Below are 16,345 nucleotides of genomic sequence, written 5' to 3'. Positions count from 1 at the left end.
GTGATCTGTTCACTCACTTTAAACGACCTCTTGTAGATATAGACATCAAGGCCGCCCTCAATCCTCTTCGGTTTGCTGAACAGGATGAGATCTTCGAACAGGAAGACGTGTCTCTGGCACTTCTTGCGCCCCAACCACACTGTGAACTCGTCCTGCCTCACCAGCTGACCTTGTTCCTTCAGGTTCACCTGGAATCACAATAACAAGTGTGGAATGTCAGTGTGAATACATACATCATGAGACAATATCTCCAACGTGAATCTGTCATATGCCTTTAAGTGTTCTCTATATTTTGTCTCGGCTCCTCCCTTTCCTTTGGTTTAGTTCATGCTGTATAGATAGCTCCGCCCTTTTATTCATTTCCCAGTAATGCACTTCAGCTTCTAGCCTCGTGTCTTATGGAAGCAGATCACATTATGATCTTTTGACCCATCCGATGTTCATTGTTGTAAGATTCTCTCAGTTTTTGGAATAAACTTCACAAGGTGTCGTCTGGATCGAGTCACTGCCTGTGTTATTCAACTAAGATTGGAGTTATCACTATCTCACCACAACTAAGTTACAGAGATCACACTTTCAATGCTTAGATTGGAGAGATAGAACAGAAACTAAACCAGAGAGGGGCACCTGATGGGCCCACAAAAGTCAATTGTAGGGATCATCTGGTGTCTGGTCCTAGGCACATTGTCAGGCACAGTCCCCTACAGAGCGCCACAATCCTGACAATGCGAAGCCAAGTACAGTCTCAGCGGGATGCTTGCTGTGACCGCAATGGATGACGCCATGCATAACCAAAGTCACCAGCACTCCATATATGTGTTTGTAGAATTTATTATGAATGTTACATAGTTAGTCTGGCTGAAAAAAGACAAAAGTCCATCCAGTTCAATCATTAAAAAAATAAAAAGTTCTAATCCTACACCCACAGTTGATCCAGAGGAAGGCAAAACAAACCCAGCAAAGCACAATCCAATTTGCTCCTGTAGGGGAAAAAATTCCTTCCTGATCCCCCCGAGAGGCAATCGGATATTCCCTGGATCACCTTTCCCTATAAATGTTATATCCAGTTATATTCTGTGTATCCAAGAAAGAATCCAGGACTTTCCTACAGCAATCCACGGAGCTGGCCACAACCAACTCTTGAGGGAGTCTATTCCACATTCTCACTGAACTGTCACACAGACCAATCTGCCATGCCAATGTTTCACGGCCTTGCAGGGTCCCGTTACTTGAGGGAAATCGGTTCACACGGGTATTCCGAGGATGGGGACCATGCAAGGCCTCAGAACGTTGGCGTGGCAGACTGACCTTTGTGACATTCAGCGCATTCATAATAAATCCTAGAAACACATCTTTGGATTGTTGGTGACCAAAAACGTAAACATCGCTGACAACTGCAATTCGAGGTTCACCACTTCCTGTCCGGCCCATGTACATAAACGGCTGGACGGGAGCGCAGCCGATGCGGGGGGACGTTTCTAAATGTCCCCCCGCATCCATTGCCTGTTGGTGCGCTCTGGGAGCACGCACCACCGCGATTGGTGCCCGCCGTGTCCGGACAGCTCACTGTACGGGACCTCTGTGTGAGGTCCCGATCGTATGATCACTCATTGGCCAATCAGTGATCACATGAACAGTAGTAAGCAAGATTCACTTCTGACATCATTGCTTACTACCTGTGAAATCTGTGAATGATCACAGAGGTCACATGGTACAGGGCTATTCACAAAAGTCTGGTACCATGTGACAAGCTGTGACCAATCACAGCTCTCACAGTATTTCTCAATGGCTGCCAGAGAAGGAGAAATGATTGTTTTTACAGCCTTTATGGGTGTAAAAGCAATCAATGTGGGAAAAAAAAAAAAAAAAAAATCTTTATTCCCCCCCCAAGAAAAACTGAGTATCAACTGCGTATGGAAGTTCTATATATAAAAATATATTTACATTCTATTTTTACATTTACCTGGGGGTCTGGCATTAACCAGTTGTCCTCCCCCCAGTAGCAGAAGTACTGCTACACAGCGGCAGGGCCGCGCAAAATCACGAATATATACTAGGGATGCACCGAAATTTCGGTGGCTGAAACATTTCGGTCGAAAGCACCCGATGAAAAAAAAGCACCGATACAGGTGCTGAAAAAAACCCCGCCCCTCCCCTCACCGCCACCCGCCTGCCGCTCAGTAGTTCTCAACCTTACCTGAAAAACCATCAAATGATCCTGGTGCTGGGCATAGAGATGAGTGAAGGAAAGATGGCCTCCACTCATCTCTGTGTCCTTGGAGGACCGGAGTGTTACTTCCCGTTCCGGCTATTTTTTTTTTTTTAAAGCACTAGATCAATGCTTTTTTTTTTGATCCAGTGCTTTACATTGCAGAGAAGAGATGTGGGGTCTTATTGACCCCATATCTCTCCATAAAGAGGACCTGTCACTAATTATTTCTATCACAAGGGATGCATGCATTTCTTGTGGTAAGAATAAAAGCGATTAAAATATTTTTTAAAAGGGACAATGCAAAAAAAAAAAAAATTATTATAATAAAAATGTAGTGTTGAACGCATACATAGGCCACGCCCATATATGTAATACAAACCACACACGTGAGGTATCGCCAGGAATGTCAGAGCAAGAGCAATAATTCTCACACTAGAACTCCTCTAACTTTACACCGCTAACCCGTAGAAATTTTGTGTCACCCATGGAGATTTTTCAACCCCGCAGTTTGACGCCATTCCACGAGCGTGCACAATTTTAAAGCGTGACATGTTGGGTATCTATTTACTCGCCGTAACATCCTCTTTCATATTTTACCAAAACATTGGGGTATATATTGTTTTTTTTTTTTAATCAAAGTGTATTTTTTTCCAAAAAATATATATTCATTTTTAAAAACTGCACATTTCAGTTTTGGTTTTCGGCCAAGTGCATTTTGAACTTTAGTTTTCGGCACCAGAATTTTAATTTTGGTGCGCCACTAATATATACGCGATTTGCATTTCCGGGATAGGGGGCGCGCGCCCTACCCGCGCCGCTATTGGCTGCTGGGAAAGTCAATCACTAGGTCCCGTCCGGGACTCGGTGATCGTCGGTAGGGGTAAACAACACAGGTCTCTCTCCTGTCAGTGAGGACATGCTGCTTTGTATCTCTCTGCACAGCGTGTCTCCCTAGTAAAACACACAGGCATTAAAGAGGAACTAAAGTGAGCGAAACGTACTGCTGCTTCAACGGTCCAGTGCCTGCAAGGTTCCTTGCTGACATTTACTTCTTTACTTGTTCCAGGGGCCAACTTTGGTGTCCGACTTTAATGTGACTTTTACACTCCGTGGCACTGAAGTTGGACCAAAGTAGTGCAGGAACCTTTTCTAAAGTCAGGCCAACATGTGTAGCATCAGTTAACCCCTTGCCTACCGGGCACTTATACCCCCTTCCTGCCCAGGCCAATTTTCAGCTTTCAGCGTTGTCGCACTTTGAATGACAATTGCGTGTCCATGCAACACTGTACCCATATGAAATTTTTATCATTTTTTTCACACACATAGGGTTTTCTTTTGGTGGTATGTACTCCCCGCTAGGTGTTTTATTTTTTGCGCCATAAACAAAAAAATAGCAAAAAATTTGAAAAAAAATTTTTTTTCTTTGTTTCTAATATAAAATTTTACAAACAGGTAATTTTTCTCCTTCGCTGATGTGCGTTGATGAGGCTGCACTGATAGGCAGCACTGATGGACACTGATGAGGTGGCACGGATAGGCCGCACTGATGGACACTGATAAGCACTGATCGGCGACACTGATAGGCAGCACTGATGGGCAGTGATGAGGTGGCACGGATAGGCAGCACTGATAGATGGCACTGATGGGCGGCACTGTTGGGCAACACTGATGGGCGGCACTGCTGGGCAACACAGGTGGGTGGCACTGCTGGGCAGCACTGGACACAGGTGGGTGGCACTGATGGACACAGGTGGGTGGCACTGATGGACACTGATAGGCGGCATTGATAGATGGCACTGATGGGTGGCACAGCTGGGCAGCACAGGTGGGTGGCACTGATGCGCAGCACAGGTGGGTGGCACTGATGGGCACGGATCATCAGTGCCGATCCCTTCGCTGACAATTGCTGATTCTCGGCAGTACTTTCATCACGCTGTGACAGTTTGAGGAAAGTGCAGCCGATAACCGGCAACTGTATTTACCTGGTGTTCTGCTGTATCATTGCACACAGCTGGTCACGTGGTAAAAGGCCGCTGTGATTGGCCGTTTACCATATCACGTGATCAGCTGTGTCTATAAAACACAGTAATCACTGGCGGCGATGGGTGCCGCGCTGCTGGGGGCGCGTTCTGGAATGACGTCCATGGACATCGTCCCAGAACCAGACAGCCGCCCTGTCGCCGTCCTTCGGCTATAGCGTGGTTGGGAACTGGTTAAGATGGCTCTCATATGGAAACATTGAATTTCACATGTCATCCGACCTGGGGTTTCACAAGTTGGATCCTATGTTGCAGCAGTGTGAACCGAGCCTACAGACGACTACAAGCAGGTAGGTGTATTTTATTGCAGAAGAGACATTGTATATTTCTTCTGCAATAAAGAGCCTGACTACTCCGCAGTTTGTTAATCTCAGACTTTAGACCCGTCCATTTCCCCGCTCTCCATGCCTCAGGTGGACTCACATCACAGTCTCGTATGGCATCCATGGCTAGCAGATCATTGCCGTGACGGAGCTGGAACTTCACCATTTCCTCAGCAGCCCGCAGATACACCAGCTCCTGTTCCTGAGCCTCTCCGCACTCCTTGATCAGATCCTTCAGGAGTAAGGCATATTTGCTCATACGCTGGATCGGCTTTAGCAGGTAAGAAGCGAGGTCCATCTTGTCTCCCAGCTGACGCTGTTTATACTAAAGACAACCATAAACAGAACTCAATTACTACCGAAGAAAGGTAACCGGCATCAGCGTCACATCTGGATAAAGGAAGAACTAAATACATAGAAGGATGTTTAACGCTCTTACTTTAAAAAATATATTCCCGTGGCTGGCAAGTAACAAATCCGACCTTGGCTTGTTTTTGCTGTACAAGGCGTACATCCCAAACTGGTCTTTCTGTATGAAAAAAAAAAAAAAGACAAAAACAAGTCATTAAGCGGGGATCTCCAATCTCTACTATGTTTTCAGCAACATATCAATGTCAATAAATTGTACAGTGTAAAAAAAAAAAAAAACAACAAAAACAAGTCAATCTCTACCATGTTTTCAGCAACATAAAATTGTCAGTAAATTGTGCAGTGTAAAAAAATAAAAAAGACAAAAACAAGTCATTAAGTGGGGATCTCCAATCTGTACCATGTTTCCAGCAACATATAATTGTCACTAAATTGTACAGTGTAAAAAAAAAAAAAAAAAAAAAAAAAACATCCATAAATGAACATTTTCCCATATAACATTCATTTAGGTACAGTGTTGCATGACAGCGCAATTGTCAAACTATCAAAGAACTGAAAACTGGCCTGGTAATGAAGCGATATTACAGGCTTAAAGCGGAGTTCCACCTGGAAAAAAAAGTAAGTAGCTACAAAAACTGTAGCTACTGACTCTTAAAAGACAGTCACTTACCTGTCCCTCGGTCCAGCGGTGTCCTCACCATGGCTGGTTCCACCGGCCGTCTTCTCTCCCTGGCGCCGACATCTTCAGTGTGGGCACCCGGCTGTGACAGCTTGCGGCTTCACAGCCGGGTGCCCACTGCGCATGTGCGAGAAGCGCTGAGCTTTGTGAATGGCCCCATAGTCTTCTGGGAACGGTCATGTGTAACAGAAGACTATGGAAGGGGGGGAGGACAACCTTCCCCCCCCCCCCCGTTCCCCAAAGGTGCCAATTCTTAATGGGAAGTGGGGGACAAAGGCCTACAGCGGAACTTCCCCTTTTTGGTTGGAGCTCCACTTTAAGTACTGAAGTATATACAGCTGCAAGTACAGAAAAATATCTGCCGGAAACCCAGTGATCTCCTAACTTCCTGTTTGAGCTGACAACCCTGAAAGGCAGACAAGGCTTGTTGTAGTCCAGTGCTTCTCAATTATTTTCTGTCATGCCCCCTCCTAGGAAGAAGAAACCATTTCGCGCCCCCCCGCGCGACTGTAAATAGTATCATTTGTCTATAAAATTGTTATAAGTAGGAATAGTCCCCCATCGTTGGTGTCAGTGGGAGGAATAATGCCCCATCATTGGTGTCAGTGGGAGGAATAGTCCCCCATCGTTGGTGTCAGTGGGAGGAATAATGCCCCATCATTAGTATCAGTGGGAGGAATAGTGCCCCATCATTGGTGTCAGTGGGAGGAATAGTGCCCCATCATTGGTATCAGTGGGAGGAATAATGCCCCATCATTGGTGTCAGTGGGAGGAATAGTCCCCCATCATTGGTATCAGTGGGAGGAATAGTGCCCCATCATTGGTGTCAGTGGGAGGAATAGTGCCCCATCATTGGTGTCAGTGGGAGGAATAGTGCCCCATCATTAGTATCAGTGGGAGGAATAGTGCCCCATCATTGGTCTCAGTGGGAGGAATAGTGCCCCATCATTGGTGTCAGTGGGAGGAATAGTGTCCCATCATTGGTGTCAGTGGGAGGAATAATGCCCCATCATTAGTATCAGTGACACCAATGATGCGGCACTATTCCTCCCACTGACACCAATGACACTTGCTGACCCCTGTTGCAGTATGGTGCTGCTGCAGCCAGCATATGTGGCCAATCACCGGTGAGGAGGCGGAGCTGAGCGGCAGGAGTGAGGGAGTGGCCGGAGTGACGGAAGGAGCAGCGCTTCCTGGATGGATCATCGTGGCAGCCAGGTAAGAGACAGCAGCCCTCTGCCCACCCCTGTACGCGCCCCCCTTGACGGAGCCTCGCGCCCCCCCTGGGGGGCGCACCCCACTATTTGAGAAGCACTGCTGTAGTCTAAGGTGCACTACTTACATGTCGGAGGAAGCAGTGGCTGACCCTCAGGGGGTGGTTGCAGCAGCTCTCCAGTTCCTTCAGGAAATACTGACTGTGGAAATCCCTCAGTTTCTCCAAGTTTCCGAAGATGATGCCTCTCTTTCCTCGCAGATCCTGAGGAAGATCCAGGCGATCCATTTCGGGGAAATAGTGGTCGGTGATGTACCACAGCGACCGTACGTATTCTCTCTCTGTGGTTACCATTTCGTCAATGATATGCCGCAGTTTACTAGACGGGGAGATGAGAAAAATATTTATTTATTTCAGGTACTTATATAGCGCCGTCAATTTGCGCAGCGCTTTACATATATATTGTACATTCACATCAGTCCCTAACCCTCAAGGGGTGTACAATCTAAGGTCCCTAACCCTCAAGGGGCGTACAATCTAAGGTCCCTAACCCTCAAGGGGCGTACAATCTAAGGTCCCTAACCCTCAAGGGGCGTACAATCTAAGGTCCCTAACTCACATTCATACATACACATACTAGGGCCAATTTAGACAGGATCTAATTCACCTACCAGCATGTCTTTGGAGTGCGGAAGGAAACCGGAGTACCCGGAGGAAACCCACGCAGGCACAGGGAGAACATGCAAACTCCAGGCAGGTGGTGCCAAGGCTGGAATTCGAAGCAATGACCCAAGTACTGCTAGGCAGAAGTGCTAACCACATGGGCTTCAGTTTGTATAACAGAAAGTGGGAACAGCAAGCCTCTACAAAAGCAACTGCAGAGCTTTCAGCAGGCTTTGTCGAAGCTTTTAAAGTACCATTTAGCTCCAGTTTGTAAATGTTGAATACAGATCCCAAAGGGAAAGCTGATTGCCACTTTAAAAGCTGCTAGCAGGCTTCAGAACTACTTGAAGCTCATTGAAAGCTGCGATCGTCAGATCATGGGCAGTAATTCTAGCCCCAGACGTCCTCTGCAAATCTAAAGTGGTGACCTGTAAAGGCTTTTAAAACCGTTGCCTATGGATAGTAAAATTGACGTCATTTGTTGCCGTAGTAAGGGAGTGCACAATTTTAAAGCGTGACATGTTTGGCATCTATTTACTTGGCATAACATCATCTTTTATATTTTTCTTTTACTCTTGGTTCACACTGATGCGGTGAGGAATTTGTAGCGTTTTCAGTGCGAATTCTGCACCACATCAGAATCACACCACATTCATACAAACCGATGCGGGTGTGTATGTTAACACCCCGACATCGGTCAGCAAAACGCGGTGCGATGCGCAGAATCGGATTGCATAGGTGTGAATACCCATGCAATCCGATTCTAATGCGGACCAAAAAAAGGTCCTACACGTTTTTTGTGCGGGTGCGGTGCAAATAGAGCCGTACAAAATGTACTGCTCCGGTCGCACCGCATACAAATCGCATGTGATTTGCACAGGAATGCGGTGCGGTTCCTGTGCGAATCACATGCGATATACCGCACTGCTGCAGTGTGAACCCGGGCTTAAAGGGTATGTATGTTCTTATTTGCAATAAAATTTTAAAAAAAAGTCAATTTTTTGCAAAATATTGCATTTGAAAAACCACTGCGCAAATACCATGTGACATAAAAAATTGCAATGATCGCCATTTTAGGGTCTCTGCTAAAAAAATCTTTCGATGGATGGATAGATAGATAGATAGATAGATAGATAGATAATAGATAGATAGATAGATAATAGATAGATAGATTAATAGATAGATAGATTAATAGATAGATAGATTAATAGATAGATAGATAATAGATAGATAGATAGATAGATAGATAGATAGATAGATAGATAGATAGATAATAGATAGATAGATAGATAGATAGATAGATAGATAGATAGATAGATAGTATGAGGTACCTAGAACATTGCACATATACAACCAGGGGAAGCGTGTCATAAGATTTTATACCTGGTGCGACTTCTCCCATCGGCCGAGGAGACGCTACTCCTCCTGTCGCTAAGTACCCTCTCTGCTGACCAGTCCATGGGTTGTAGTGGGCTGCAAGGTCGGTCTGAGAGCTCCATGCTGCTTACTTCCAGGCCTTTTATAAAAACTCCGGTGTTCCCTCGCCTAGCGGGCTCACTCAGCCTCCTTTGGCATCCGTGTGTCCCTGCATCAGTTCCGGGAAGGTCAAAGCTCTGAGCCTTTCTCAATAACCTTCGGCCAATGGGCCGGGATGGGGTGGGGGTAGAGGATCCAGACGGCACCTGGTGAAAAAGTTCCAAGTTGAAATCCTCACCAGGAATACTCTGAAGAGACATTTTACGCGCTCGGAAATCCGATGAGGCAACAGAGCTGGCACTGGAGCAGGAGGGGCTCGCTCTGTAGGGCGTCTGTTCCATGGAATACCCAACTTCTGGTCGATTGCACAGAACTCTGCCCAGCCTCCTCTCCCTGCCGCAAAGTGGGGAGCTGAGGTTCTTGTTCTGGAAATAAGGATTTAGGCTTTTTTCTGAGTGAACTTTCTGGTCTACACTGTCCAGGTATCTCCTTTGTGAAGCTGGTCGTGGAGAGGTCTGCTCTCCAATCAGTAAATGTTTAGCCCTGAGCGCTGCCTCCAGCTTCTTCTCGAACACTTGTCTGGCCTCCTGGCACTTTGACCATGCAAACTTCCACTGCTTGGTTCCCTTGTCGCTTTTCAGCTCATAGGCGAGCTCCCTCATCTCCTCAAATTTCTTCTCCGCAATCTCCGGGTGCTGCACTTGGTACTTCTCCAGACTTTCGATGGCTCCGGTACACAACTCCGGGGAATTACAGTCGTCCAAACTGACGGTGGCAAGTCGTCGCATGCCTTCCAATGCCCATTCATATGCCTGGAGGAACAAAGAAAAAAAAAGTCAGAAACGGGGTGCTCACAAACACTTCTATCAGCAGTAGCCAATGGGTTCATTGATAAGCATTCAACTGCTGATTATATCAACTTCAGCTGCTCCTGAAATCTATTACCATAAAGCATATAATGTCTCCTCCATAAGTTGTGATAAGAAGAGAGATGCTTTGGAATTGTTGAAGAGAAATTAAAATCCCAGGAGTTCAGGGAATGTGATGACCAAACAGCTCGGCACAGAAAACTAGCTGAGGTGGGAAGAGCCAGAAACATCCAACTCGTCTGAATTCAAAGAAAACAAACGCTCTTTAGTTTCGCCTCAGCCGGCACTGAGCGACGTTGGATGATATGCGATCATCACAGTAATCTGGGCGGGGCGGTGCTCTGGGGGTTGCCAGCAACGCCGCAGGAGATCTCTCAAGAACCCTAACCATCCGCTGTGCCAATTATTGGGCTGGGCATTCACATGCTAATGATCTCGTCTTTGATCTTTACTACCTCAGTGTTCTGTAAAACCAATGACTCTCTAGAGTACCCAATATGAAGCACATCCAGCCATACAACATAAGACTTGCACTACAATTTCAATTATTTTTATCCGGTTCAATGTGAGGATAGAAAGATGTGAGGACTTAACATCACACTATTGGCAACAAAAGGCTGGCTTCACAACGGCAGACAGGCCAATAATTGACCTATGTATGGCCTACAGGTAGCTGAACAAGCCAACCAACCCACTTGTGTGTAAAGTGGCCTGACTGGACGATGCGCTTGAATTTGGTCCTCGTCATCACAAGCATGAAATTCTCATATAACCTGTACACTATAAGGTAGGGGGTGTCAAACTCAATTTCATTGCAGACCACAGAGTGCAGGAGTGCGCTACATACAAAGTGCAGAGTTCAGGAGTGCGATATTTACAGGGTTCAGTGTTCAGGATTACGCTACATACAGAGTGCAGAATTCAGGATTATGCTATGTACAGAGTGCAGAGTTCAGCGGTGTGCTACGTACAAAGTCAGGGGTGTGCTACGTACAAAGTGCAGAGTTCAGGGGTGTGCTACGTACAAAGTGCAGAGTTCAGAGGTGTGCTACGTACAAAGTCAGGGGTGTGCTACGTACAGAGTGCAGAGTTCAGGGGTGTGCTACGTACAAAGTGCAGAGTTCAGAGGTGTGCTACGTACAAAGTCAGGGGTGTGCTACGTACAGAGTGCAGAGTTCAGGGGTGTGCTACGTACAAAGTGCAGAGTTCAGAGGTGTGCTACGTACAAAGTCAGGGGTGTGCTACGTACAGAGTGCAGAGTTCAGGGGTGTGCTACGTACAAAGTCAGGGGTGTGCTACGTACAAAGTGCAGAGTTCAGAGGTGTGCTACGTACAAAGTCAGGGGTGTGCTACGTACAGAGTGCAGAGTTCAGGGGTGTGCTACGTACAGAGTGCAGAGTTCAGGGGTGTGCTACGTACAGAGTGCAGAGTTCAGGGGTGTGCTACGTACAAAGTGCAGAGTTCAGAGGTGTGCTACGTACAAAGTCAGGGGTGTGCTACGTACAGAGTGCAGAGTTCAGGGGTGCGACATATACAGGGTTCAGGATTACACTACGTACAGAGTGCAGAGTTCAGGATTACGCTATGTACAGAGTTCAGACGTACGCTATGCACAGACTGTAGGATTCAGGGGTGCACTACAGAGTGCAAAGTTTAGGGGTACGCTATGTACAGAGTGCAAAGTTCAGGGGTGAGCTATGTACAGAGTGCAGAGTTCAGGGGTGAGCTATGTACAGAGTTCAGCGGTGTGCTATGTACAGAGTGCAGAGTTCAGGGGTGAGCTATGTACAGAGTTCAGGGGTGTGCTATGTACAGAGTGCAGAGTTCAGGGGTGAGCTATGTACAGAGTTCAGGGGTGTGCTATGTACAGAGTGCAGAGTTCAGGGGTGAGCTATGTACAGAGTTCAGGGGTGTGCTACTTACAAAGTGCAGAGTTCAGGGGTGCCCTAGGTACTGAGTGCAGAGTTCAGGGGTGCCCTAGGTACTGAGTGCAGAGTTCAGGGGTGTGCTATATACAGAGTGCAGCGTTAATTGATGTGCTATGTACACACTGCACAATTTAAGGGTGCACTGTGTACAAAGAGCAGAGTTCAGGGGTGCATTGTGTACAGCATACAGAGTTTAGGGGTGCGCTACTTACAGAATACAGAGTTCAGGGGTGTGTTGTGTGCAGTGTGCAGGGTGTGCAACCCCCAACTTCTTTCCTCCCATCTCTCTCTCCTACCTGGCCCAGCTCTAGTACCTCCCTGTGTAGGTTGCTCACTTTGCAGGGAGACCGTTCTCTCTCTGGAAATCTGTCCCCGCCGTGAGCTTGTGCCGGGACCGGTTACATCCAGGATCTGCTGAGCATAGCTGTCCCTTGTAAACAAAGAAGGCTTCTGTGTTTACAAGTGACAGGAGAGTGAGAGCAGACCCAGAGGTAGCAGAATAGAGTTCCACCACGTTCCGGCTGCGAGGGCTACAAGACAAGGCCTGGTGGGCCAAATTCACCCTGCAGGCCTTGTGTTTGACGTATGTGCTATAGGGGCTCCCATTACTGGGGCAAAAAAAAAAAAACAGTCCAAGTCAAATCTGGTCATCATTGTGAATGTTTCGGATGAGGTTTCCTTGCAACTTATATCTACAAGGTGACCTAATCCGAAACAGACTTGGCTATTCATGTTGATGACCAGATTTGACTTGTATAGATTTTTGGCTTCAGTGTTGGAAGCCTGTATAGCATTTAGGTTATATGAGAATTTCATGCCATGGGGACCACATACAAAATGCATCGTCCAGCCAGGTCACTTCACAGGCAAGTGGGTTGGTTGGCTTGTTCAATTACCTGTAGTCTTTGGATGGGACAGTTATCTCAGAAGGTGAATCACTGATCTTAATATACAGCCATAGCCAAAAATAATGCCCCCAACCCCCGCATTTCTGTCAGATAATGCACCACTTCACCCTGAAAATTTCTGCAATTACAAATGTTTCGGCATTCTCATGTTTACTTCTTTTGTTTGTATTGGTATGACACAAAAAAGTGAAGAAACAAAAAGCCAAATATGACACATTCCACGTAAAACCCCAAAAATGGACCGGACAAAATTATTGGCGCCTTGAATGTAATATTTGTTAGCACACTCCTTGGAAAAAACAACTGAAATCAATGGCTTCCTGTAACCATCAATGAGTTTCTTCCACCTCTCTACTGGAATTTTGGAGCGCTCTTCTTCCACCAACTGCTCCAGGTCTCTCAGATTGGAAGGGTTCCTCCTCCCAACTGATGTTCTGAGATCTCTCCAACAGGAGCTCTATGGGATTGAGATCTGGACTAATTGCTGGCCAGTTCTGTCCTCTCCAGTGCTTTGTCTAGGGACTTTTTGACGTGTGCTTTGGGTCATTGTCCTACTGGAAGACCCACGACCTCTAAAAAACAGTAGAATGATGGGCGTTACCAAAAAGCTGTAATTCTGTTTCGTCTGTCCACAGCACATTCTCCCAAAGAGATTTTGGCTTCCTCAGGTAAGTTTTGGCAAACTCCAATCTGGCTTCTAACATGTTTCTTCGTCAGCAGTGGGGTCCTCCTGGGTCTTTCAATATATTTCTGTGTCAGCAATGGGGTCCTCCTGGGTCTCCCACCATATTTCTGTGTCAGCAGTGGGGTCCTCCTGGGTCTCCCACCATATTTCTGTGTCAGCAGTGGGGTCCACCTGGGTCTCCCACCATATTTCTGTGTCAGCAGTGGTGTCCACCTGGGTCTCCTACCATTATTCTCTGTCAGCAGTGGGGTCCTCCTGGGTCTCCTCCCATATTTCTGTGTCAGCGGTGGGGTCCTCCTGGGTCTGCTCCCATATTTCTGTGTCAGCGGTGGGGTCCTCCTGGGTCTTTCACCATATTTCTGTGTCAGCAGTGGGGTCCTCCTGGATCTCCCACCATATTTCTGTGTCAGCAGTGGGGTCCTCCTGGGTCTTCACCATATTTCAGTGTCAGCAGTGGGGTCCTCCTGGGTCTCCTACCATATTTCTGTGTCAGCAGTGGGGTCCTCCTGGGTCTCCTACCATATTTCTGTGTCAGCAGTGGGGTCCTCCTGGGTCCCCCACGATATTTCTGTGTCAGCAGTGGGATCCTCCTGGGTCTCCCACCATATTTCTGTGTCAGCAGTGGGGTCCTCCTGGGTCTCCCATCATATTTCTGTGTCAGCAGTGGGGTCCTCCTGGGTCTCCCACCATATTTCTGTGTCAGCAGTGGGGTCCACCTGGGTCTCCCACCATAATTCTGTGTCAGCAGTGGGGTCCTCCTGGGTCTCCTCCCATATTTCTGTGTCAGCAGTGGGGTCCTCCTGGGTCTCCTCCCATATTTCTGTGTCAGCTGTGAGGTCCTCCTGGGTCTCCTACCATAGCGCCCCTTTTCATTCAGATGGCGACGTATAGTGCGAGCGGACACGGTTTTATCCTGTGCCTGAAGGCCAGCTTGGATTTGTCTGGAAGTTGATCGAGGTTCATTTTTGTGTCACACCAATACAAACAAAAGAAATAAACATGGGAATGCCGAAACATTTGTAGTCGCAACAACCTTCTGGGTGAAGTGATGCGTTATCTGACAGAAATGCAGGGGTGCTAATATTTTTGGCCATGACTGTACTTTACATCTGTCAAGCCCAAAACCTCTACAGGTATTCATCTACCAAGACAGCAGATGATGAAAAAGTAAACTTCTTATATAGAGATATACAGACTAGAGACCAGCAACTTCTACGACTAAAATGGTTTCCAGCAAAACTCTGGATTTGCTCTCCAACTAAGCAGGAGGTATTATTTCGAGAAGGATTTTACTGCTCAGAGGCAGAATTATTCAGCGAAGGCTACAATTCTCCAGTCCTGCCTCTTTATTTCCCTCCGAGACACAGCGGTGCCAACTATTTCATCTGCGGGCACCACCTATTATGTATTCATAATGGTCCCTCGCGAAGAACAAAAAGTTCCCTCTGTCTGTGAGAAACTAGACCCCGGGCTCCTGCGGGGACGCACAAATATGCTGCTGCTGCTGCATTGAGGAATGTGGTCACCTGACTGCTGACCCCAGAAAAGCGCTAACGATCCCCCGTGCCAAGATAAAAAAAAAAGCTTTATCCGTTCGTACCGGGTGGCAGAGAGCACACTAGAGACAGAAACGAATCCCACTTCATTCTCTGATGTCCTGCCCAAATTGTGCGAAGGCAACTAGATCTTACAGGCCCGCTGCATAAGTAATGCTCAGGGGTGTGAAAATGCCAATATAACCTTTATTTATCAAAACTGAGCTCATAATATTACCTCCCCCCACATGCCTCTTCCCCGGATTTCTCAGGATCAATAGCACCGCTATCAACCCATCCCTGAATGCCAGGGTGCTAGGGGGAAACCTGGATTCTGAACTATCCTTTCAGGCCCACATCCAATCCCTGTCCAAATCATGTCGCTTCAACCTCTGCAACATCTCCAGAATACGTCTCTTTTTAATCAATGATACCACAAAGCTCCTAATTCACTCCCTGGTCATCTCTCACCTCGACTACTGCAACTCCCTCCTCATTGGCTGACCTTTACATAGGCTATCCCCCCTCCAGTCCATCATGAATACTTCTGCCAGGCTCATCCACCTTACCAACCGTTCAGTGTCCTCCACCCCTCTCTGCCAATCCCTCCACTGGCCTCCATTCAGTGTCCTCCATCCCTCTCTGCCAATCCCTCCACTGGCCTCCATTCAGTGTCCTCCATCCCTCTCTGCCAATCCCTCCACTGGCCTCCATTCATTGTCCTCCACCCCTCTCTGCCAATCCCTCCACTGGCCTCCATTCAGTGTCCTCCACCCCTCTCTGCCAATCCCTCCACTGGCCTCCATTCAGTGTCCTCCATCCCTCTCTGCCAATCCCTCCACTGGCCTCCATTCAGTGTCCTCCATCCCTCTCTGCCAATCCCTCCACTGGCCTCCATTCATTGTCCTCCACCCCTCTCTGCCAATCCCTCCACTGGCCTCCATTCAGTGTCCTCCACCCCTCTCTGCCAATCCCTCCACTGACCTCCATTCAGTGTCCTCCACCCCTCTCTGCCAATCCCTCCACTGGCCTCCACTCAGTGTCCTCCACCCCTCTCTGCCAATCCCTCCACTGGCCTCCATTCAGTGTCCTCCACCCCTCTCTGCCAATCCCTCCACTGGCCTCCACTCAGTGTCCTCCACCCCTCTTTGCCAATCCCTCCACTGGCCTCCATTCAGTGTCCTCCACCCCTCTCTGCCAATCCCTCCACTGTCCTCCACTTGCTCAACGAATAAAATTCAAAATACTAACAACTTACAAAGTCATCCACAACTCTGCCCCCAGCTACATCACCAGCCTGGTCACAAAATATCAACCAACACCGCTCTCTTCAATCTTCCCAAGACCTTCTTCTCTCTAGTTCCCGTGTCACCTCCTCCCATGCTCACCTCCAGGACTTCTCCTGAGCTTCTCCCATCCTATGGAACTCCCTACCCCAATCTGTCT

General features: G+C 47.5%; 1 protein-coding gene across 1 annotated transcript; it reads right to left on the bottom strand.

Moving 5' to 3' along the window:
- Nucleotides 1-13: 13 nt before the first annotated feature.
- LOC149427513 (pleckstrin homology domain-containing family G member 4B-like) lies at nucleotides 14-9,818 on the bottom strand (the record flags this gene model as incomplete). The annotated part of the gene is made up of 5 exons (XM_089667951.1): nucleotides 8,882-9,818; nucleotides 6,965-7,214; nucleotides 5,014-5,103; nucleotides 4,675-4,899; nucleotides 14-188 (listed from the first exon to the last, which is right to left on the bottom strand). Coding segments are annotated over exons 1-5 (1,621 nt in total), but the record flags the coding sequence as incomplete, so codon positions are not given.
- Between the last annotated feature and the right edge of the window lie 6,527 nt (nucleotides 9,819-16,345).

The sequence above is a fragment of the Staurois parvus genome, unplaced genomic scaffold (assembly GCF_062004578.1).
Source record: "Staurois parvus isolate SC_StPar_1 unplaced genomic scaffold, SC_StPar_1.0 ptg003694l, whole genome shotgun sequence".
NCBI lineage: Eukaryota > Metazoa > Chordata > Amphibia > Anura > Ranidae > Staurois > Staurois parvus.
Note: the sequence above shows the minus strand (reverse complement) of the source record. Positions and strands in the feature narration are given on the sequence as shown.